Below are 25739 nucleotides of genomic sequence, written 5' to 3' on the forward strand. Positions count from 1 at the left end.
GGACCCGGCTCCGGAGCCGCTTCCACCACAGCCCCGGCGCCTCACAGGGAGCCCGCCCCGGGGCGGAGGCCGCCGGCCCGGCCCCGCGACATGGCGGCGACTGGGCTGGGACTGGGGCTGTGCCTCTGCCTGCTGGCCGCCGGCTGCGTGCTCGCTGTGGAGGCTGCGGGGCGCCCAGGTGCGGCGGGCCCCGGGGGCAGGGAGGGCGGCCGGATGAGAGCCCCCGGCCCGGGCAGGCGGCGCGGAGGTCCTGGGTGAAGGGTGGCCCCCGGGGGCAGGGCGCCGCTGGAGGGCTGCGGGCTGCTGGGGGCACCAGAGTAAAGTTCAGAAGTAGGTAGAACCATAAAAGACTTTCACCGCTTTTTCTGTACAAAGCTGAAGGTAGCCGAAGAGCAAACATGCAGTGGGAGGAAGCGGTGAAATTAAAAGGGAAGTGAAAAATACCATAGTTCTGCATGGGCCGAACAAGAAGGGAACCTCTGAGTTCCTACATGTTGAAGGAATGAATCCCAGTATTTACCTTATAAATCCCGGTATTTATCCTTACAAACCCATTAGATAATTTAATTAAAAGATTCCATGATTTTTCTCAAGTCCACTTCATGTTTAAAATTTGATACAGAAAACTTCCAGGAGGTGTTAAGTCTGCATGCACTAGCTTTTATGTACTGGAGCTCAAGCTAATATGGCCTAATTCTGTTTTCTCTTAGATGGCATGAATGTCTTGTTTATAGTTGTGGATGACCTACGTCCTGTTTTGGGTTGCTATGGAGATAAACTTGTAAAATCACCAAACATTGATCAACTTGCTTCTCAAAGCGTTGTGTTCAACAATGCGTATGCACAGGTGAGATAGTCAAAAATGTTTTATCTCTGTGAAATACACACTAGTGTTATTACAGTAGGTGTTAGGCATTGTCTGTTAGGCAGATCTTTGGTGGGGGGAAAAAAAAAGAAATTAAGTAGTTCTAGTGGACAACAGATGGTTAGGTTGAACTGTAATGTATGGACTTATCTTTACTAAGGTGAGAAACAAAACCAGGTCACTTGAATGCTTGTATTTCTTTAGCACCTTGGAGGAGCATTATATCACTCAAACACTTTCACTATTAACAGTAAAATGCTGCTTTACTAAATTAAAATTATTTTCTTTCACCATTCATGATAATTATTTTACAGTTGGGAATTTATATTCTTAATAAGGATGCTGTTCATCCCAGCTTGAAGTAATACAAAACATTTCGCTGTGGTTCTGAGCTTTTGGATGTTTTGCCCAGCCTTGTCTAAGTTTGTAGGTTGCTGGCGATATATTGTGTTTTGCTTTACGTTCTGATTCTCTTTTTGGATGTCTCTCTCCTCAGCAAGCTGTGTGCGCTCCAAGTAGAGTGTCATTTCTTACTGGACGCAGGCCTGATACTACCCGACTGTATGATTTCTACTCCTACTGGAGAGTACATGCAGGAAACTATTCCACAATGCCCCAGTATTTCAAGGAGAATGGCTACATGACCATGTCTGTAGGGAAAGTTTTTCATCCTGGTACGGTTTGAATTTTCCTCTGCTTAAAATACTTTTTATATATTCCCATAAACAGACTTCACATATAAGTATGAGCTATGTGATTCCTGTCTATGTGGATGACTTGAATTGTTATCATGGGGCAGACTGAATTATATAGGTTGTCTTTGAATCTTAATCTTACATTCATCTGTAATGGCTCAAGATTTATTAGATGAGCATTATCTAATAAATATTTTCATGTATTGTTTAGGGATTCTGGGAACAAATGTTTGCAATTCTCAGAACATGTCTGGAAATTAGGTAACTGCTGAAGATGAAACGACTGAACATTGTCGTGGTTCTGCATGTATACATTTCATGTTTCACCATCGGCTGTCTGGACTGGGAGGCTTAGAATATATGTCTGATACTCCCAGTTAAATAGGCAGTTGGTTCGCTAATTAAAAAGCAATAACACAACTGAGTTAAAAAAAAAAAAACTTAACGTGATGCTCTTTCTAGTAATTCTTTATTAGAGAACTACACTTGTATGGATATATAGCCATTCAATTGATATGATTAGGGATATACATATTATTAATCCTGCTTTTTTTTCGTGTTTTTTTTTTTTTTTTTTTTCTTTCCTAAAGTAAGATTCTTTGAGAAGCTTGAGTCTCTTTCCCCAATAATAACGTATTTCAGGGAAAATTGCCTTAGACTTTTTGACTTTTATTTCTTGGATATTTTCATTGCTTTCTGAGTTGTCAAAGACCATTTCGAGTATTTCTACATTTAGAATGCAGAATTCAAAAAAAACAAACAAACAAACAAAAAAAAAACAAACAAAAAAACAAACCCCACAAGCCAAAACTGAAAACAAATTTGTTTGAGCTTTTCCTGATTTAGTTAACTACTAGAGCATTTCTTATGTCTTCGCTCTTTACCCTTTTCAGGGGTTTCATCCAATTACCATGATGACTATCCATATAGCTGGTCCATTCCACCCTTTCATCCTTCTACTGAAAAATATGAAAATGATAAGGTAAGGGTACTTTGTGGGATGCTAACAAAGAATGGTTTTTGGGTACAACCAAGTTCTCCTTCTGGAGCACAAGCCTACACTCTGTTTTAGTGGTTGTAACACTGCAGAAAAACAACTAGTCCAGTTTGATACTGTTGCCCGGACTTACAAGAGAAGACCTATGCTTCAGTTAGGTGTGTCATGTTAACTCAGGTGCCCATTCTTAAGTATTTAGAAATCAGAATTTAGAAATATGGTTCTGCAATATAAAGGTGCTTGCAAGTGATTTTAATTTGTGTCTAGGTCATGAAATCTTTTATCTGAGAAGTGCTATTGTCAGCTTTCATACTAATCTTGTGCTGTTCAGTGACAAAATGTTGTCATGGGCTTGGTGAATTTAAATCAATTCAATAAAGAGCTGAGATGGGGAGTGGAATTCATAATTAAAATAATCTTTAAATGATCTGAAACTGTCTGATTCAATTTTCTGGAATGTTTGTTACTCTTTAGCATTGCCTAAAAGAATCTGTTTTGCATTTATGCAAGTGCTATACTAACATCCCATGTTGGAGGCTATACATTGCAAGGCTTGGAGGTCCAGCCATGAGGCTACAGGCAGTCTTGGTGATATTTGTTCTTGCATTTGCTGCTGAGAAATACTGATTTTAACAACACTGTTGGCATCCATGACATACTTTGCTTTATGTTCATTAACAACTCTCCCAAGCACCCTGCTGAGGCCACCTTTTCTTGGCAGCCATGTAGTCTAATTTATCTTTCCTTGCTGACTGCACATCAGCCATTGCTGGCACTTGCTCAGAAATTAATGAAGTAGTAGTAGATTCCAGGCAGCTTTCTATGAGCTCTTGGGATCAGAAGGAGCAAAACTGCATGTGTATAGCATAACCATGTTCTACCTTCTTGCCAGTAGGTCAGAGATGCTATTCATTATAGAAGCTGTGTGTTTTCCTGTGTGACTACTTCTCATCTTCTGGCCAGCTTTAGAGAGGATTCTGCTTTTCCTTAGACATGGAAGTTGCTATGTATTAAGTGCATTCTTCAACCTCTGAAACCTTCTGTCTCAGTCATCAATGTACTTGGTGCTTCCAGTGTTCGTAGAAATTTTGAAATTCCATTTTGTATCCAATCTGCAGAACCTTTTGCTGATAGAAGGACTGAGAAATGAATTGGTTTGATAGCTACGGAACAGAGGATTACTTCTTTGCTTCTACAGAAATTACTTGACTAATTCTTTTTTTTAAAGACTTGCAGGGGAAAAGATGGAAGACTTTATGCAAACTTGGTGTGCCCAGTCAATGTGACAGAAATGCCTGGTGGTACTCTGCCTGATATTCAAACCACTGAAGAGGCCATACGCTTACTGAAAGTTATGAAAACCCAGAAGCAAAAATTCTTCCTGGCTGTCGGTTACCACAAACCACATATCCCATTGAGGTACCCGCAGGTGAGGAACCTGAAGACTGTGGGGAAAGGAATTTAGACAAGTGCTTTTTTTCTTTTCAGAGCTGTTTCATGAATGCTTTATTGTTACTGTTTCTGGGAAGCAAGGTGAAAAACAGCATTGGCTCAGTGTAATTTTAGCAGTTGTCTGTGTTGAATTTCAAAATGTTTAATGAGGGAGTTGTGACCAGTCAGCCAAAAGTCAGGCTCCTACCGCCATAGTAGTGTGACAGCTATTGCAAGGAGATACTGTTTAGCTTGATGGAGTGTGACATAATGAGGTCTTACAAGATCTTGTTCTCTCCATTTGAGTCGGTATCGAAACTTCTACTTATTTCAGAGGAAGCAATGTTGGGCTTTTTATTTCAGGGTGGCTTTGAGACAGGAGGCTTTTTTTATTTATTTAATTTAGGTACAATACCACTTACTAACTCAGAATTTTTCAGGAGTTAGAGCTAATTAACATAGCATTGCTACCTGTTATACTTTGGGGCAGGTGAAGCCTTATAAACTATAAGAATATTACAGAAGGGTCATGCAAGGAGAAACAGTTGCTGCTTTACGATGCAATTTTACAGGAGGCCTTAGAACTGAGAATAATCTTTTATGTGTGTTTGCATTGCAAAGGAATTTCTGAAGTTGTACCCTTTGGAAAACATCACATTAGCCCCAGATCCCTGGGTGCCTAAGAAACTACCTTCCGTGGCATACAACCCCTGGATGGATATCAGACAGAGGGATGATGTGCAAGCATTAAATGTTAGTTTCCCTTATGGACCACTTCCAGATGACTTCCAGGTAAGCTGTCAATAACTTATTCAAATGCAAGGGAGTAGGAGGCTGCTCTTAGATGTTCTGAAGTATTCAGCAACTGTGAGCTTCCAAAAGCTAAATGCTCTCTTTTGCATGCTGCCACGTTTAGGTTTTTAAGGAAAACCTTCTCTGTGACTGGGGTCAGGAGGGAAGAGGTCAACTACCAATCAGTGATATTAGTGTGTGCTCCTGGTTCTTTTTGTTTTCTGCTCTTGCTGCTGATGGATGAGTGTTTGTATATAAGAGAATGTATGTTTGTTTTCATCAGCTGGATCTGCTTCTGTTTCAAGCCTCCCTTTAGTACATCTTTTGTAAGATTCTCTTTGCCTTCAAAGTGCATAAGGGAACATAAGCTCTCACTGGACCTTGAGGAGAACAGATCTGATTGGTTTGCAACATCTTGCCTGAAAAAGCTTCTAGGAAATAGTTAATGCTTTCTAACTGCCCCTGTGCCCACTTGAGAAACAGGCTTTACAAGTCAAATCCTTTAATTCAACAATGCTTATAACGCCACCCACTAGTTCTTCTATTTGTGTGGGGTGGAATGGAGGAGCTCTTTTTTTCTTCTCTCCTGTTTTCTTAACTTGCAGCGTCAGATTCGTCAGAGCTATTATGCAGCAGTTTCTTACCTGGATATGCAAGTTGGCCGGCTCCTGAATGCTTTGGATGATGTAGGACTCTCAAGTAGTACAATGGTAGTTTTTACTGCTGATCATGGTAAGCATTTAAATCTTCCTTTAGCTCACTGCTGTTAACTTTTTAATTGTGCAACTCAGAGCTAGCATATGAATCAAGTGCACGTTTATATAATGTAGAGTGGAGCTGCTGTACCTTGTATATCTGACTGGTCTGTCCCTAGCTAATGGACTGACACAGGCCTCTGTGACTGCAGTTTTGTTCCACTGCAGGCACCTCTGTCTTTAATCAAATTGAGTTTCTGATGAGTAATAGTGATCAGCGAGTTATAAGGCTGTCTGCCAGGACACTGGGTTGAGCTTTCTGTATTCCCACCTCCTACCCCAAGGAGTGATTCCTGCTGGGAAGAGTGCTGTTAAAGGATTGCCACCCGTTCTCCCCCTTCGCAATTTGTAAAGGGCCATCTGGTACAGTGGGTGACAAGCTTTCTCATTAGCTGCTGAAGTGTGTTTTCTTGCACTTGTCATTGCTGCATGTAGAACATCTAAGCTGGTAGCAATTTGATTTCCCCTTGAATAATTGGGGTCCTGCACATTCCAGATCCTGGTGGTTTTAAAACAAAACAACAACAAAAAAAAACACAAAACAAAAAACACATGCATGAAAAAAAAACAACAAACTGTTTGAATTTGAACAGTGGGACAAATACCTCAAGCATTTAATTGTTTGTTTCAATATCTAGTATTCATTAAGATAACTCTCTGATGGTCTCCTTAATTGAGGTGGTTTAGCTGGCTTAAAACACAATATGGCTTAACCAAAACAGTTTAAAATATACATATAATTTGGATTGACTTTTGTGAGCAAGTGTGCACTTGCAAGTTGTAGAGTAAAAGAATTAATACTTCAGGTACTGGAGAAACTCCAGATGTTCCTCCTGAATTGCCACTCTGACTTGGGCTTTCGTTTGTAGACGGAATTTCTTTTTCCTTCCTATGGTTACTGTAAACAGTGTTTTCAGTACTATAGCTAGCCAAGTGATGCAAAAAATTGACATGCCACAGCTCCTCTTTTATGCTGTTTTAATGCAGATTTCATAATTCTTAGTTAGGGAAGGGGAAATAGAGATGGGTTTAATTATTTCCTTGATATGAGAGCATTAAGTTGCAATATTTATATGGCTGTTGAAATAGTTTTCACATTAGAGAGAAATCTTGTTATGTTTAAATACAGATTTGTTACTTGCATGTTAATATAACCTTGATAAGACTAGAGGCCTCAACAGCTAGAGTCAGTTTATGGTGAAAAAGAAATGACTACTAAATTACAAGCTGGCATCTGCTCTAAATTATACTCTGTGTCTTCTAGGATGGTCCCTTGGAGAACATGGTGAATGGGCAAAATACAGCAATTTTGATGTTGCTACCCGTGTGCCACTGATGTTTTATGTACCAGGAATGACATCTGCTGCTGCTAGCCAACAAGGGAGGATCTTCCCCTACCTTGACCCCTTTAGCCATAATTTAGGCTTGGTGCCTCAAGGTAAGTTTCCAGTTCTTTTATTTGCTTGCGGTGGATGTATTTAAAGAAGTGGTGATGCAACGATATTTCACATACAGGCAACTTGTATGGGGAACCAAGATGGTGAAGGGCATGTTCTGTGTTTAGACTCAAAGTTTTACTTTGGTTAGCTATGCCTTAGTGCTCAGTGGTAACACTAGGTGTCTGTGTCAGTCCACAGGCACATTGTTGTTGTGTAGTGTAGATGCCTAAAAGGATATTTGACCTACCTTTAATAGCCATCTTTCCAACAGTGGTAAGTCAACATTCTCTGTGTAGCATCTGCTTAAAATGGTGGCATTGGAAACTGTTTTGATGGAGGGAGTTAGGTTAAACGTTTGATGCTGGAATGCGCTTTGTCTTTCTGAGGAGTTCTTTCTCAGTGATGAAGATCATTGTCTTGAAGAGTTTGCACATTTGAGAAATATAAGCACAAAAGTCTCTTCTCATTAAAATATGTCAAATTCATAGCCTAGTATCCTCAGAGCAAACTGACACACCTTAATTGCCTTATGTTACCCCACAAACCCAGTACAAAGCATTTACAGTAAACACCAATTTAATTGTCAGAATAAGTTCCTAAAGTGTTCCACTGGTGTCTGACAAATCATCATGTTTCATTATTGGTATTCTGATGCTTCTTCTAGGACAAAGCAAAAAAGTGGTTGAGCTTGTGTCTCTCTTTTCGACGCTTGCTGAACTAGCTGGCTTGCAAGTTCCTCCTGCATGCCCAAAGACTTCATTTCATGTTGCACTGTGCACAGAGGGGGCAAGCATTGTCCATTATTTTAACTCCTCTGAAGAGAAGGTGGAGACGGAGGATGGTTGTGAAGACAATAACAGGTGTCATACTGAAGAACCTGTTGCATTCAGCCAATATCCCCGGCCTTCAGACACTCCTCAGTGGAACTCTGACAGACCAGAGCTGAAGGACATCAGAATCATGGGCTATTCCATGCGTACAATTGACTACAGGTATACTGTATGGGTTCAATTTAATCCTAACAATTTCAGTGCTGACTTTGAGGATGTCCATGCAGGAGAGTTGTATGTGGTAGAGATTGATCCCAACCAGGATTATAACATTTATAACAATACTTTACATGGTCATCTTTTCAAAAAACTTCTTGGTTTCCTTAAGCACTAGGGTTCAGCAACTTTTTTTTTTTTTTTTAATAAAGCCTTTCTGTTGTACAGAGAACAAAGACTGAATTAAAATCCTGTTTGTATAAAACTGCCTAATGCTTTTGTCTTGTTTCAGCCCTTATTACACTGAAGTAGTCAGTGAAATTACTTTTGCATTCGTGTTGTGTGCTTGTTTGAAAACACATCTGCAAAGAACACACAGGGTATGGAGTCCATTCTGTGAAACATCATGTTCTTCCGTGCTCTAGTGACTGAAAAAGAAATGTTATCTGTGCTGAAATGGCTGTGAAAGGTGGGAAAAGAGAAAAAATTGTACTTGAAAGGCTGTGCAGAAAATGTGTCAGTAAGATACTATCAACTTTACCTAAGAGACTTGGAGCTGGAGTAATCAAGGAGACATTTGATAGCAGTGAGAAACTGAGATGCCTGCTGTCATCATCCTGGACTAAAAGGCAAATTTCTTGTTTCATTCAAAAATTTAAAGCGTTTATTTTGAAAAGAATTATCGGAGATTCCGCCTTATAGGAGGGAGTCTGAATTTTGAGTTCATGTGAATGCAATGAGTGCCTTTGTCACTGAAACACTGAATAAGACCGAGGGGTTGAGGTAACACCAGTATGCTCCTCTGTGGTTTGTAGTGAGGATCAGTCCAAAGAGGCCCCACAGGTGAAAATAAATGGAAACCTTTAGCTGTTGTAGCTTGCTGACGTCTAGTTGTTGAACTGCTCAGCATACTTAAGGGTTGTCATTTCCTGTAACTTCTCATCTCCAGTGGTGGAAACTTGGATATTTGCTTTCTTAAATGCTACGTGGGGTTTGGCAGTCTTGATTTGCACTAAGGTGGATAAAAGCCTTTCATTTAGCTGTAAGTTTTTAGTGTTGTCTGGCAATGCAAGATGTGGAGCAGTAGTTGCCCAAGATTATGCTGGTAAGTATGTTTCCATGTGGCCAAATGAATTAAGGTCAGCATGTTTGGGAGCTTGAAGCTCAGAAAAATATTTTTGGTGAATATTACATCTAAGCTAAGTCCTACCTGCATGTCTTGCGCACTGCCACGAGGTACGCTCTGCTCTAGTGTGATGGCAGTAATTTGTTCCGTGTTCTATCAGCCTGCTGGATTTCTTTAATTCCATTTTGGTGACCAAGGCTTTCAGAATTCCAGAATCTGTACCTTAGCAGATAAGAGCTTGTTCTGACTGCTAACTCCTGCTGCCTTCCTCAATGAACTGTTCCTCTAATTCCTGTGAAAAGAAAAAGCCAGCCATTACTTGTCTTCCTCAGATAAATTGACTTTAATATCCTGGAGAAGCCATAGACATAACTTTATTTCATTAAAATCCATGTGACAGTCTTACTCCTAATTAATGTAGAGATACCCTCCATGAATCTGATTCTGTTAGAAGACATCAGTTATTTAGTGCCTTAAACTCAATTAGAAGAATATATTTCTTATGAACTTGTCATTTGTTTTACTCGGCCCGAGATGTTCTGTGTTCTGCAGCATTATTAATCCTGATGAAAACATATCTTTCCCTCACTTATGCATGTATACTGAGATCCTCAGCTGGGTGAAATACTGCAGCTGTGTGTAGCAGGCTCGATGTAGCTATACCAATTTCACACTGGTTGAAGATGTGTTTTATTGACAATGGTGCCAGGCAAAGATTTGGAGTCTGCAGCTAGAGCTAATTATATCCCTGACATTCTTTCCTTCAAAGGAAAATCAAATATTGGAAAAGTTATTTTTTTGGATGTATTGAAGTGTTAAGGATTAATCTGAGTATATGGTATGCTAGGTCAGTAATACAATATACATTTAAAATTGCTCTGGCAAATTGGTATTGTCTTAGACTTGGCTGCCTGAGCGTTGTGTTTTGTTCTTCTGCTAGAACACCTGTGAAAATACTCATCTGGGGACTTAAATTTATCTTCACGCTGTAATTTTAGGAACTTATTTGCATGAAAACATTCTTGTACATCCTGTTCCCTATGCCTCCCATCACTTCAGGCAATTTAATTTTTCAAGTGGAGATAAAAGTCCTGGTGGTAGGTGATGAGTACTTTTTTCCTCAAGTCTTTTTCTTTATATTGGAAAGGAAAAGCTATCCTTGACCTTCCTTAATCAAAATGTAGTAGTGTTTTAGGGAAACATGAAACAGAATTGTCTCTGACAGGCGGTGAATCAGGACTGGTATCCACATGCTCAGAGCAAGGACACTGCTGAGAAATTGCACAAGGCACTGAGCTGAGCTGCAGTCCACCTAGCGAGCAGGTGCCTTCTGTCTGCTGCTGAGTTGAGGCCTAACATTGTTTTGGACATGGGTGAGGTATAGCAGTGAAAAAGCTTTGCTATTACAAGTGTGTGAGTTAGTTTTGTTGTGAAATTGGTTGAGACAAATGCAGAAGCAGCAGAGGCAATGGGAGAACGAATGTTTCTTAAACCAAGATACTGCTTCTACTGGAAGCAATAAAAATAAAGTGCTCCTGTGAACAGTGCCCTCTCTAGAGGGAAGGAGGATGCAAGCCAAGCATCAAGAAACAAATTAGATGCCAGGGTTGACCCTATTTCTCTGGATGGCACCAGAACAGCTGGAAGAACAGCATGATGCTGCATCAGCAGGAATCGGTACCTGTGGTACATGTATGGAGAGATTCCCTCTGGGGACCCCAGAGTAGCCATCGTAAGCACTTGGCACAAAGCAGAGTTAATAAACAGGCCTCTGTTAATAAGTTAATGTACAGGAGCAATTAAGCAATGGATTTAAAATCTTGGTCCTTAACCAGCCATACATCAGTCAATCATAGCTCATGGTACTGTTCCTAGTGTATAGATGTACAGAGGTCTAAACGCAACATCACTGTCTACAAAGCAGAATAGGAATCCTTCAGAAATGGAGATGGCCGTGTATTTGGGTGTTCTCCGTAACACTCTACTCGAATGTTTACGGCTTGCTGTTTGCAAAGGCAGGATTTAGGTCTAATTTCAGGCATGCTGTGCACGCTGGAGTGTATGGAAATGTTGTTGCTGCATACTGTGCTGTGCAACAGATTGGAATCCCCCCTTTGGCCTGTGCTCTGCACTTGCTGGGGGAAATAGGGTACGTTTTGAATTAATAGCTGCCTGCGAGTTGCAAATGTTCTTGTGTTGTGAGACAGGCAAACGCAGCTGAATGTCCTGGTTATTGGTCAGATGCTGCTAATTAATCACTGTTGCATGTTAATTATGTATTAGTGACTTGCTGCTGGGTTCTGTTGGTCAAGTGGAGTCCCCTACTGGAATGAGTGTTCCACAGCATGAGGGATGGGATACAGACGTGCTGCCTCTAATGAGGATCTTTCTTAATTCCGTGTTATTGCTCCCCATCAGAAACAAAACAAAACACATTATCACCAGTGGCGAAGTGGGTGTAATGTCATGGTCAGACCCAGCTTCTGTAGAGCACTGCAGTCAGCTTACAGTTCAGCCCCACAGGTTAGAGGCAATTTCAGATCATATTTTGGAAGTGGTTGCAACTGAGATCCTTAGTTGAATAAGGTGTTTTTTTTTCCTTTTTTCTCTAATGGGTACTTAGCATTCAAATGTGAAACGCTACATAAAGAAGGGAATTACCCTCTTGGTAACTAGGTTTTCCAGCACTTTCAGTTTTCTAGGCTATAGACCTCCTTGCTCTTCACATCAGAAACTCCCAGCCAAGTTGAGATGACTGTCAAAACTTTTTATGCCTCTGTGTTTGACTGACTTCATAGCTAATGAAAATTATCTTCAGATCTGCATGGGTGGATCTTGACTCCAATGTTCTTCTCTGCCTACATGTGCAGATCTCCTTTTGAAGCCTGTGGGAGTTCTGCTTATGAAAGGAGAGAGACTACCAATGTCAGGATCTACCATATGAAGCAGCAAAGAGCCTTTTGCCCTCTCTCATTAACACCTGGTTCAATGCTGAGTCGTAGAACATTTTTATCCAGCAGTGTGTGAAGGCCCCAAGATGAACTATAATGGAGCTTTGAGTAAGCAAGAGAAAATGACAAAGTTTGATATTTCTGTATGTGCACTTGGACATGGAGTGGGGATAATAGACTGAAGCAGCAGAGAGGAAAAGAACAGTAAGATGTAATGAACAGTGAAATCAGATATGAAGTCATGATCTGAAAGATTAGGATCCAGCAAGAAAATAGAACAGAAATCTAAAGAGAGCAGGACTCAGAAAGGAAGTATTTTATCTCTCTGATTTTAGGTGTAGCAGAATGTAGTAGTTACTCAGGCCTTTCTGTTTCTGCTCTGATTTATTTTCATGTTTTAAGTATAACATCTGTAAGCTTTGTACATGTGTTGACTGCACAAGTTCTTTGGATTTATTTCTGAAGCACTTTTGTAAAACTACCTCTGGACACTGTATTGTGATTTTTGTACTAAGTACAGTCTATTTGGCATTATCCATATATTTAAAACCTTGCTCTTTTCTTTTAGTCCTGATGCAGTAGCAGAATCAAGAAGTCTTTCATTTCTGGTATGTTATGTGCTGTGTTAAAGATTCCTGGTTCACTCCTTACCATGTAAAAGCAATTACATGTTCCTAATCGTTTGAACAGACTCCATGGCCAGCCTGCACTGAATGTTCAGCAGAATTCTGGGCTGCGTTCCTCCTTTGCACCCCACTGAAGGTGCTTAGTGAAGTGGACACAAATGAAGTCAGAATTTAGTCATGTTTCAGGGTCATGTTAGGCTGCAAGCGCAGCTGAAACTTCGGTGCAAGTTTTCTGAACAAAGGCTTGCTTATTAATCATTAGAAGAAATTAGAAGAGCTCTCTGAATATCATCTGGCTGCAGATGGTTTTTTTGTTAGGAAAATATTTAGTTAAATCAAAATTTTATGTAGAAATACTGTTTTGTTAACTGTTTTATTGAAAACTTGTTTTGATAAGATTGAGGACCTTCAATTTCATCATTTTGGTTTTTATTGTATAATTTTTGACATACTATAAAACTTTATTATAACAAATGAGAATGTAATTGCTTTGTCAAAATTATAAAATCAAAGCAAAAGATCTTGACCAAAAGTGTTCTCTTCTGTCAAAATGGAAGGACTCCATTTCACTAATGTTAGTTCCAGTTTCTAAAACAGTTTTTTTTAAAAATAGCTCGTCTTGCAGGGAAACGTCAAAATATTGTCAACAAGAAAGTGATGGGAAAATCTCAATTAGCGCAGCTTCTCATGGTATTAAAAAATCTTATTTTTATCCAGCTCCACAAATAGTTATTCGTGTTAGCAGTGTTTTGGCCTGTATTCAAGTGCTTAAGAAACAGTGATAGCTGTGCCTAGCTCTCAGACCAAACAAGCATAGAGGGGCAGTCAGGGAGATTATTCCCATTTTACAGACAGAGAACTCCAGGCTAGAGAGCTGAAATTCCTTTACTTGAGGTCAGATGAGCTGTGAACAGACATGGATCTAAAAGGACATCGATTCCTTATCTGGTGCTTTTAACCCAAGGCTGTTTGTGCCTCTCCAAAGCTCTCTGAACGTGGCCTACAGGTAACATGAAGTAGGCTGAGTAGAGGAGACACTACTATAAAGAACAGGTGCTGAACTGAAAAAGACTGGTAGTAATTCATCTCTGAAAAACAGAGCAGCAGCTTTTTCTTCCATCTCCCATCTTCAACCCCCTCCAAACTGCCTAATCCTGCTTTGTTGTACTGCCTCAGAGGCTTACCCTCATCCTGCTGCCTGAAGGAACTCCTCCCTTTCCTCCTTCCTGGAAAGCCAGGCTGCACAACCCCTGTGGAGTCAAAGAAATATTTCCCCTGCCCGGAGAACTGCAGTGAATTTTTAAGCAGTGCTTGTTCTTGCAACAAATTGCCTCATAAAAGGACAAGTATTAATCACGTGTCTGGAAAAAAAGTTTGTTTTGATCTCCGTCTGCTGTTGCAGCTTTAAAGAACAGAGCCTTTTCTGAAATATTTTGCTGGTAATAGAATTAGGACATAATTCCTAGAAGACAAATCTTGGCAGGTATGAAGTGTATAATATCTATCCTTGATTGAACCTACAGCCTATCCTAATAATTCCCACATTTTCCTGTTTTCAAAGCGAGTTTGATCTTGTGCTGAAGGAAATGGTTCTCTTTACTCAAGCCCTCTTGAATATTTCACAGCAAGAAGGATGTGATCCATTACTTAGGGAGCCCTCATTACATGCAGCTGTGGGATACTCATCATTTTCCTTTATCTACTCTGCTGGAAAATTCAGATACCTTGTTTTACTAAACAAAATCAGGGTCAGAGATGTTAAAAACAAATAGATTGCCTTATTGAACTTGATAGTATAATCATTTTCTTGTTGCCAGCTTTAGCTTTTCTTTGCTGAAATAAGATTAGCACAGATTAAAGCTATTTATTTTGGAGGTATAGCACTGGACAGGGAAGCTGTGATAGGTTTGCTTTAAATGGATCTTCATATTTTAAGAATTTGCAAACCCTCATCTCCTTTAAGGGTGATTTGTTTCTGTAAATGTTACTCTTGTCTGCATTTTTTCTTTTCCAAGCTTCTCTAGGTGTTTTCACCGAGTTCTATGTTGTATACTTACTCCATGGTACTCCATGAAAGCAGTGACATTGTTTCTGATTTAAAGCCATGCAAATGAGATCAGAATTTATCACTGCACTTGTAAGTAATGGTTCATTTAAGGATTTTTACATGTATATCAATCACTTTGTGAAAGAAATAGATGCTACCCATTGTTTATTGAATACAGATAGGAGTTGAAACAGTCAACTGTTACCCTCTGCACTAACGCACGCTCCTATTAAGTAAAACGTTTAAACTTAGGCAGCACGCTTAATGTGCTTTGCAGAATCAGGGTCAGACAACTGCAAGGAAGAAACATGGCATGTGCATCCTCATCTGAGTGCTACCAAGCACAGGAAGACAGTTAAGAGGAGAGAGCCACCTACCCCTGCCTTAGGGAACTGACCCTTGGAGCATCCCTGAACACCTTCATTCACAATGTTATAGGGACTACATCACCTGTGTATGTTCTGTGGTTAGTTTAGATGCAGACATTGCAGGAATGCCAAGCTGTCATGTTATTCTTCAATTTAGTTTGAAGTCCAGGCCCTCTGTAATTGTAGAAGTAAAATGTTTTAAATTAATTTTACCTGCTGTATTTGACAAACAAAATGCTATTAAGATTTCTGCTAGTCAGACAGCATTTTTCTGTATTTTCAGGTCAGTTGTTCACATTTTTTTTTTTTTTGGGGGGGGGGGCTCTTTGAAAGTAATAAAATACTTGAATTTCTATGCTCATTAGGCCTGATAAATCTCCCACCTTCCTCTTTCCCTGCTTCCCCACCCCACTTCATTTATTAGTTTGCAATAGTAGCCAGTTCTGGATTTCTCAAAGTTTTTTTCGTATACTTGATTGCAGATCAATAAGCTCTCACTTCACTTGAGAGGTTTAAACGAGTCACAAGACATTAAAACTGAAAGCTAGGAAGCAAAGACATGTCATGTTCCCACACATAATCTCTTACCAAACCTATTACAAACCTTCCATCAGCTTTACAGGTAGTGCTTGTCTATGCTTTGTGTTGCACCTCCAGGCTTTGGCTTATGACCACAGGTAAAAGGAGGCAAATGTCCTTCAGTTTTTTATTTTGTAAGTATTTTGTAAAAATGGTTCAGATGTCATCTGTGTATGTGGGAGAGGCTGTGCCCTGTAATTCCAGAGCTCCTCGACTAGAGGTCAGCAACACATCAAGGAACATGCAAGGCAGAAAACCTGAAAGCTGTGGGATATTAGCTACCACTAGACATATCATTTTATTTTGCATTTGAAATGAAGACTTCTGATTTGGTTAATCATCATCAGCAGCTGTAATTCACTGAGATGTGTCGCCCAGAGTAGTGGAATGCTTCTTCTGTCTATTTTTTGTTATTAGAAACATGGAAAGTAGTGCTTCCAAATTTTATACAATAAGAAAAAAAAACACACCATTTTGATGTAACTTGTTCTTATGTAATGATGAGTTATACATTTATTTACATGCAATATGTACCTTAAAAAGCGATTTTTCAATTTTTTACTACTAAAGCTGTATATAATCTAGTCAGTTGCATTGGTGTTTTTTTCACCCAGTGCTGGCTACTGTGCTTGGAAGAAAAGATCAGTGTGTGAAGCAGAGGTGGTTAAAAGTAGATTGCTTTACAAATAGGCTCAAAGTCCTATTTGTCATGTCCTTACAACTTCATAGAGTATAGAATAGTCACTTTTTAATAAAGAATAAGCTTAGAAATACTCAGAGGTAAAATAGAGATTTCTTTTTCGATTTATTTTAAAAATAATCCTTATTGTTCCTGTATTCCTTCCATTCTTTTTTTCTGCTGAATTGTTCCTGTGCAGCAATAGAGGCAGTGGTCATGTGGACAATTAGAAAACAATTTATGGAGCAACTCTTTCTCTTCCAGACACATTTCTTTAAAGGGTATCTTGAATTGTGCTGTTATTTTAGCAGCAAGTTGTTTAAATACATACTCTAAATCATCCCTCCATAGAAGCAAGCACAAAAGATTCTGTTTGTATTCTCTGAGTGTGTCCTATCCTGAAAATACTCATTTCCTTTATCGTGACTAATGCCATCGCTGAGTGGCTTTGCTGAGACATTTAGTTCAGCTGCGTTCATGACCATGATTAGTGCATTTGTCTCCAGCTAAAACGCTGATTCTTATTTAAATGCTGCACTCCTAAGAGCTGTGCTCTAATTCTTCGTGAAGGAGAAATCACCACTTCCCAGCATTCTTGTCTCAGCTAAGTTGATTTTTTTTTTCTGCATGAAGAAACGTAGGCCAAGACTTTTCAATAGTACCCTTACACAAGTTCTGTTTCCCTCCCTCCCACCAGTTTTACATGCAAAAGCTGCTTTGTGATTAATGCAACACTGAGTAAGAGTGGAATCAGACCTAGTATTTCCAAAATGTAAAATATTAATGACTGTAATGAACAGTGTAATTCTAATGAATAACATTAGGGTGAGAGATGCAAGCAGTTCGCAATCTCATGGCAATCAAGAGTGACCAGCCTGCCATCCGTCCACACTCCCAAGACTTTACCAAGCTTCTTGCACTCTGACAATGTCTGAAATAGGAGTGAAGGTGGTGGTTGTGCTATCTAACACAGGTTTTGCATAAGCCAGGCTCCAAACTGAGCAAAAGAGTTAATGCCAGCTGAATTCTGCAGTTGGGTGATGGTTACTGAGTTTGTTTGTTTGTTTGTTTTTCTTTCACCTCCCTGTAAATTCAGGAGAAGCTTAAGAATAATGTGGAAACTTGTTGATGCTTTCTCAGTGCAGGCTGGTTGGTATCTTGTCCAGGCAGGTTCTCAGAAACTCATTGTAGAGGGGGAATATAAAAGCAGGTCTGCATTAAGCAGCACTCAGCTTAACCTGAATGGAGGACCTAACAATGTAAAACCAGGTCAGTAGGGCTCCCGTTGTGGTCTGCAAACACAGGAAACTTTTTGTGTTGGACCAGCAAAATGCATTAGTCTAAAGCTGATTGGGTTTAAGAGAGGATTATGCTTTAGACATGTTACGGGCAAGACAATGGGAATGAGTTTGGGAGCTGGTATTTAGTTTTGTAGGGATGTTATTAATAACAGTCACACTTGGAACTGCGATCAGGCTGAAAAGTGGTGTCCTTTAAAAAATAAAATTAAAACCAAAATCTTTTTAGCCAACCTTCAGACTGCAGAACTGCTAACCTCTTGTAGCCAACCTGCAAATTACTTCCAGCCTTGTGGCCAAGTAACCCTGACCCACTGGTGTGATACCAGCACCTCCCTGTTTAGCACCAGCAAGGCAGATAGATCTTTACAGACAGCAGTCACTGGCTGGAGTTAGAACTGTATCACTGCTTTATGCTCTCTTAGGGTCTGGCATCTCTGCTTCAGGAGCTTGTACATTGGCAAAGCGCTCAACCCAAGCCTGCCAGCTCCAGAAGTGAATGGTGACAAGCCGTCATCTTCTGCAGTGCCCTGTCATTCAGTCAGCTTTAAAAGGAAACCCCAGCCCGTGGGTTAGAAAGGACTTCTGTGCATTTGATCATTGACTGACTAGGGAAAAGGAAGTGTAATGGGAATCTTTTTAACCTCTTTCATAAAGTAAATCAAGTTCTGTGCTGGTGTGGCTCCATGAAGGCCACTGGGATTAGCAGACTTGACTTTGTTTCACTTAAATGGCAAAGGTAGATTTCTAGTTTCGGTTGTGCCATGTGGTTTCCTCACTCCAAAATGTTCAGTGTTTCACATCTCCAGCTCTCAGTTGGGTCTGGAGCCTTTAGCTGGATATGGGCCCAGTAGTGCTAGACACTGCACAAGCCATTGTTGGGGAGGTTTTGTGTGTGCTGCTAAAAAAGCTTTTTTAACCTTTTAAAGCTCTTCACAGCTGGCTGGATCTGCCCTCACCCTTCTGTTGGTGCATGCCTGGTTCCTTGGGAGCTCTTTTGGCTTGCTAACCCAACGAAAATTTGTCTTTTTCCTGATTTAGCTCACCAAAGAGTTAGAGGAGTGCCAGAGTAAGAAGGAGTGTGTGACCTCAGAAGGATTTAGTCTTGTGAACCTAGCAGCTACATGAAGAAGGCAGGTGGAAGTAACACAATCACCGGTCCCTTTCCCAGAAATGTGTCTGAACTCTTCAAGGGGTTTGCAAGCAGTGTCGTAGAGAGGGGCAGTAGTGCGATTAGGGGATGTGCATTAGTATGTTGATACAAGTGGAGGAGGTGGCCTTGTTCCAGAAGGAGAGAACTGGATGGAGTAAGCTCATACCATGAATAGACATTTAATGAGTAATAAATCCAGGGGGATCTGATACTTTCATTTTCTAAATGGGGCAAGCACAAAATCCTAAGACAATGATTTTCTTGCCAGATACAAAAGATCATCTAAATACTGCTACTTGAGCATCATACTGGTGACTTTCTCTGGAATAATAGCTGAAAAAACTTTATATATAAATAACTTAATTATATATATATAATATATATATACAAACCACCAAAAACTGCAACAACAAAAAACAGTAACAATAGTGACATTGGGATGCAGCTTTATCCTTTGTTCTCCTGAAGATTAATTTTTGTACACTATAGCTTTTAACATTGCTGTGCTCTTATTAGACTGTAGATCCATAAAGTTGTACAATATTAACAAGCAGCTAATACTGTTTGTTTTTAGGAGAACAGTTGTTGCACCTCCAGGTGAAATCTGTGAGCATATTAAAGTTGACTTTAAAAGGCTAGAACTTAGCAGATTTCCTGCCTCTTCCCTAAGACTCTCTAAATGGCTTATACACTTTACTGTCTTGGACCAAGAAAAAAGGTCTTTTAGCTACGTGGTGGCACACTTACACAGAAAGCCAAGCATTAGTCCCATTATTATCTCATCTCTGTAGAGTTATTTGTGTTATTGTTTATAGCTTGTGAAAATGGGCTCATTGCCAATGAGAGAGCTAAGAGGGAAATTCTCTCTGTGACAATTTTCATACATCTGGTATAATTATAAATATTTTATATTATTAATAATAAATAGCAGCTTTATACAAATAGTTTCCTTTTGTGGGCTATGGTAGGACAGCTGTCTGATTCGTAATTTTATAATTTGTCTTACAGGCAGTTTTGTGCTTATGGCATATTGACTTCAATGGGGAATTCTGCTTAAAACCTGACGGCACAAAAGATAACCCTGTATTTTTATGAAAGCAGGTGTAGGCATTTATATTTCCACTGCCAGTCTTTCTCTTCAGAGAAGCTTTGGAAGAGGAAAATGATGGGCATTCCATGTGAGTCCTCACATGAAAAGTGAGCTTGATAGGAACAGTTACTGACCCACTGTTGAGATAGTTGGAAGTTTACCTGTCCTCCCCTTTCAATCTCTTCAGAATCCTTTCGGGCTTTGTCCTTGGGAACAGAATCACAACTTAAATGGATGTTATTGAAATCGCAGTGACTCCTCAAAGCTTTATCTGAGGAGAAGCCCCATCACACTAACACTATACAAGTACAAAGGTCTGTTCCTCAGTTTCCTGATGTGTGCTAGAAAACATTTCTAACCCCATCAGTGGTCCTTGTATTTTAGTGATTACTCCCTCTATCTGAAGGACAACCTGATGAATCTAAATGGTAGCCTCAGCCTCAAAGAGCAGCTAAGAACATGGAGGATGGCTGGCTGTATTTATCAGGGCTCTCCAGTTCTCATAAGCTGAGTTAAGTGGCTGTGTAGCAGGTGAATCAGAAAGCTAGAAAGTAGTAAGTGTCTGGAACAGTTATTACCTTCCACTAACAAAACCCTGACTGGCAAGGTGGACTTAATACTTCTAAAATTGATAGCAAAAATGCTGCAACCTACTGACTAGCTCTTAGACACAAACCAGATACCAGGGATCCAGTATACAAAATCTTAACCCCCAAGGCTACTGGCCCTTTTTTTTTTTTTTTTTTTTGCTCTTTCAAATAACCTTGCCTCTCATAAATCTGTTGCTCATTTAAAGCAAACTTTCTGCTTGCATCAGAAATTACTTCCAGCATTGGATATGAAACATTCTGCAATATGTTATAAAATGAGGGCTGGATTCAGTGCTTAAATAAAGAAAGCCAGTTTGCTTCAAACGGATCATTTATTGCTACCTTCATGCTGTATATTTATTGTGAGGATATTGTCACATTTCTTTCAGTTTTGAAAATGTAAGTTGGATTTTCTCTTTCAGGTTGCCATCTGGTGTATTGCGAACAGTCTCAGAGAGTAAGAGGCCATCTGTTAATACTTTTTCAGGAAGCTTTTTATAGAGCAGTGAAGTGGCAAATCTCAAAAACACGTTGTAATGACTTACAAGATCTTGGGTATGTGTACAAGTAAAGGCTGATATTTTATTCCTATCAACAATATAGTTATCAAGCTGGGAAGGAAAGGAAGAGAAGAAAGAGAACTTGCACACAAATGCACATGCATTTTAATGGCTGTATTGCATATATTACTTTTTCTATTTTTACATAAAATGTAAAGTGGGTTTCTGAAGCTCTGACTCAGTTTATGCTCATGTACTTTAGCAAGACTGATCGCCCATTTGAGAAACAGCTTCCTTCTTTAACCATTAATAGAAATGAAGTGGACCCAGGATTTTGCCTAATAATGCTGAAAATGAATGCAGCTTGCATTACTGTAGCATGTGATTTTGCCATCTCTAGTGATTACAGACATAAAAGGCCATTCTGCAAGATGGCTGCCATGCAGGAAGGCCTCTAGTTCAGGCTTTCCGCTTCTAGTGCCAGCAACCTCAGGTTCAATATTTGCTCTATTCCTGTGGCAGGAGGTTAATTCCTCATTCAACTCCTCAAGTGGAGAGATCTTCAACCAAATTTATTATGTTAACTCTTGGTAATGGTAGCAGTAGAGAACACAACTGACAAAAGTGTTGCCTGATCCACTGTTAAAGTATTCTGATTATTGTGGAACAAAAAGGATCAGGAAGGAGCCAGATAAAAGTGTCCAATTAAATGCATGCTTCGAAGCTTGATGCGAGTAGTTAGCACTAACACTTGCCTCTCTGCCTGTCTGACAGCACTGCCTCTGATTTTTCTGCCCACAGCTGTGTTGTGCATCGGGAGGGAACAAGTAAATCCTTGAAGGTGTTGTGTTTAAACTGGTGATGGTTTAAAAAACAAAACAAAACAAAAAAGCGCTGTTGACTTGTGCTATCATTTTATAGTAAGATGAATAGAAGACCTGTGGAAGAGAAGAGGTGACTTTGTGAGGTTATCCATTAGGCTGCTGGTTCTACCAGGAGTAGGTATTAGGTTTCTGGAGTGCCCCTCTAGCTATGTACACTCAGCCACTTTTCTTCTGCTTCCATTGTCTTCCTCATAATTTTGTGGTATGGCAGAAGCAAATAGAGCTAAGTCATGTTCCTGTTGTGTGCAGTGCTGAGGTTTATCTCAACTCTGTTCTGTCCTTTGTGAGAGAATACCCGAGAAAACACTTGCTTCATTCAGGATCTTGCCCTCTGAAAGCACTCAGAGAAGCATCAGATTACTGGTATCAGCCTGACATGCTGAGGAAAAAATAAAAAGCAATTGCTGACTATCTGAGCTGGTGACTGCTGCAGTTTCACTACAACAAAGATGTGATGACGTGTGTTTTCTTGGGTGCTAATACACCTCCTGAGTGAGTGGTGCATGCCACTTTGGCTGTGCATTATCTGAAATGGCCCAGTCAGGCACTTTTTTTTTTATTATTATTATCATTATTTATTTATTTATTTATCTATTATTTTATTTTATTTTATTTTAATGCTATATTCATTCTCTCTGCTTTGTCTTCTGCAGCAACAAGATTTCACTGGTGATGCTTTGGAGCTTCCCTCTGTGGAACCAGTCCTGCTTCAATGAAGAGTAATAGCAAGATCTTTTTCTCTTCAGTGGTTCAGAATTTGATGGTGGGATATCAAAAGTACCATCCAGGTATCACCAGTAATAAATGTCAGTGCTGCTGCATGTCAAGGTCATGAAAATCTGTCATAAAAGCTTTTCAGGCTTCCGTGTGCTTAAATATTATCATCATTTAAACAAAACTAGGCAGCTTTTAAAGCAAAGGCATCATGAATATAGCCATAAAATTAAGCGCACTAGCCAACAGTGAGAGAATCTGAAGCTTATATGTTGGAAGTGTTTAAAAAACAACACAGATTGGTATTTCAGTGCTAACAACCCTTAGAAGAGAGAAGTAAGTGAGCCCAGCTGTGCTCAATATAATGGAATTCAGCTCTGTTTAATGGTATCTAGCCATGGTCAGACTGTCTTCTAAAAGTTTTATTATAAAAAAACAACAACAACACAGTTCCTTCCAAATTATTTTTTAAAGAGCTAACATTATTATTATTTTTTAAATTGAAGGAACTAAAAATATTCTTAGTTTTGTACTTGTTTTTTAACGGAAAAGGAAGAAAAAAAATGAATGATAGAAACTGGGGAGGGGCTACTTTCTTGTCCAGAAAAGTACAATATCAACTACAAGTTTTACTTATGAGCTGTCTTTTTTTTCCCCATCTAACATCTAATATTCTTACTTTGTTGCTGAATGATCTTTACTTAACCAAAGGCAATGGGCAAACAGTCCTAATTTTATTACTGCATTATTTGAGAATGCTATTAGAAAGATCCACTGCTGACTTGAATCCAGTAAAGATATGACAGAAATCAGTTCTGCTGTCTTTATTCTTTCCTCTCAAAACAAGCCTCTGTAGTCTTGACTGGCAGCTGCCCTGTGCTCTGGCATCTTTCTCCCTTTGTTAAACATGAAACTGCTGGGAGATCTCCTGAGATGTCAGTAAGTTAAGTGCCAGTGTGAAGATGCATGTTGTCCTTCACTCATTCCATGTCTATGAAGCCAGGTCAGCGTATGGGAAAAAAGATCATGACTGAAAATGATTCCCCAGAGAGGGAGATTTATAGGACTCCCCTAAAATTACCTGCAAATGGTTCAGAACTGAGAGTTACAGCTTAATGGGCCAATACAGACTCCTCGAACGCTTTGCAGATAACATATCCAGGGGTAAAGGACCAAATAGCTATAAACAGATGCCTGGTGCCCCTCTATCTGAAGACTGGGCATTGCAATAACAGGTCCTTCTTGGCCAGGTGGATCCTTCCTGTGCTACTGTTCACAGATGTGAAAATACAGGCCATGAAAGCTTCTATCTCACTGAGATCACCGCTGTCCACAGCTGAGCTGTTTACTACACCTAATGAAGGCCAGATTGAATTCAGATTGCATCACGTTGGATTTTCAAGTACTTTAGCATACGAGGTACCAATTTTTGTCATCAGAACCGAGACGTTACAATAATATCTGTGATCTACACCGGATTTGTACTGGTATAATCTGGGGCCCAGGCCTCTCCAACAATCAGGAATGGAACTTCTGTGTTGTGCTTTGGCATGTGTTGCTGCACTCCAGGTCTGTTAGCTGCCATTGTGCTGATTTACTGGGGTAACGAAATATGAAAGATTGAATCTAGTCCTATTTAGGGTTAAGAGTCTGTAAATCTAATGCATTTGCAGAGACTAGGAATAATTTAAACACTGCTCACATTCCAGCCTCCACAGTAGGGATGGGTATTTTGTTTTGAGGATTTTTTTCCTTATCTCAACTGCTGTACCATTTGGCTATCTGAAGCTTTTGCATGCCTCACAAACACCATCTGTTACAACCCAAGACACAAATACTGCAAGTGATTAGTAATATAAGCCAATGTTGCAGCTGTATGTGGTGTAGAAACCTGATAGAACCAGAACTTCCTTTGTAAGCCTGACATGCTGAATTGTGCGTTTGTGGTTTGTCTAAGCTTTTGCATTCATCAATTAAAGATTAACTTTCTGCTGCTATGGAGACATGTTAGATTTAAAAAAAAAAAAAAAAAAGGAAGACTGAAGAAAACAAGTGGTTTCTTACAGGAAGCATTATTAGAGCAAGTGAAGCACCTAGGACAGACGGAGTCCCCAGTAGAGAAATGTTTCCAACTGCCGCATCCTGATACATTATTAGATGAATCTTTGATGGGTTGAAATCCTCTATGTATTCTTATGAATGCTCTTCCTAAAGTCATAAAACCCTGAAAATATACATATAACAGGGATCAGTCAGCTGTTCTAGCCATGGGCGGATTACAATAGATACCAATATATTGCTCCTGTTATTCAATATGTGTTCACAGCAGAGACCGGCTCTCCTAGAGCTCCAGCACTATTTTTCCTTTTTGTGTTTTATCCTCCAGCATCAGCCTTGATTGCAGTAATGGATGAAGAACTGCTTGTGCTGGAGGATACCGAATTAGCAAGGAGCACCATGTGTTCTTGTGGATGTGCATGAGAGATGAATAGAAGGATATGAAAACTTATATTTGACTGCCTGCAGGATAATTGTGTTAGTGCATGATAATCCAGGACATGGTTCAACCGTGGAGACTGAAATTCTGAAATGGTGGGGGTAAGTCCCATTTTAATGTTGAGTAAAAAGAATCGTTCAAATCAAGAACCATAACAGAACTGTTGTTGCTAATCTTCCCCTCTATCTCTAAACTATTTCTGCCCCCTTACTATCTTTAGGCATTTGGATTTATTTAACACCATTAGTTAAGTGAATAGCAAATATGAAGACAGAGTTTGAATCAACTTTTGTATTTCTCCTCTTCATGAAAATCTCCCCAAAATCTCTCTTGAAACACTCGGTTTCTTATGTTCTAGTACCACATACTCCCTGTTTTGAAAACAAGAAGTTTTAATTCTAAAAAAACCTCTGTGTTATAGATAATAACTCAAATTTGGAAGAAGGTACAAAAATTATTTTTGCTTATGTGGAATATTTACTCTAAGCAAGTGTGCTATTGTTCATAGACTTTGTTTTTATTATTATTTTTTCCCATGGAGACAGAGCAAGAAGTAATGGTCTTAAATTGTAGCAAGTAATAATAATAATAAAGCTAGATACTAAGAAAAAAACAAAAACAGAAACAAAAACAAAAACAAAACATTATGTATGGAAATGACAGCAAAACCTGGAGAG

General features: G+C 39.6%; 1 protein-coding gene across 1 annotated transcript; it reads left to right on the forward strand.

The window, feature by feature from the left end:
- Positions 1-4: 4 nt before the first annotated feature.
- Positions 5-8225, forward strand: IDS (iduronate 2-sulfatase). The gene is made up of 9 exons (XM_027465226.3): positions 5-178; positions 711-847; positions 1362-1539; positions 2454-2542; positions 3786-3986; positions 4610-4780; positions 5386-5512; positions 6800-6973; positions 7639-8225. The coding sequence occupies exons 1-9, from the start codon at positions 91-93 to the stop codon at positions 8136-8138; spliced, it is 1665 nt and encodes a 554-aa protein (XP_027321027.2). The 5' UTR covers positions 5-90; the 3' UTR covers positions 8139-8225.
- Positions 8226-25739: the final 17514 nt, after the last annotated feature.

The sequence above is a fragment of the Anas platyrhynchos genome, chromosome 10 (genome assembly GCF_047663525.1).
Source record: "Anas platyrhynchos isolate ZD024472 breed Pekin duck chromosome 10, IASCAAS_PekinDuck_T2T, whole genome shotgun sequence".
In the NCBI taxonomy this organism is placed as follows: Eukaryota; Metazoa; Chordata; class Aves; order Anseriformes; family Anatidae; genus Anas; species Anas platyrhynchos.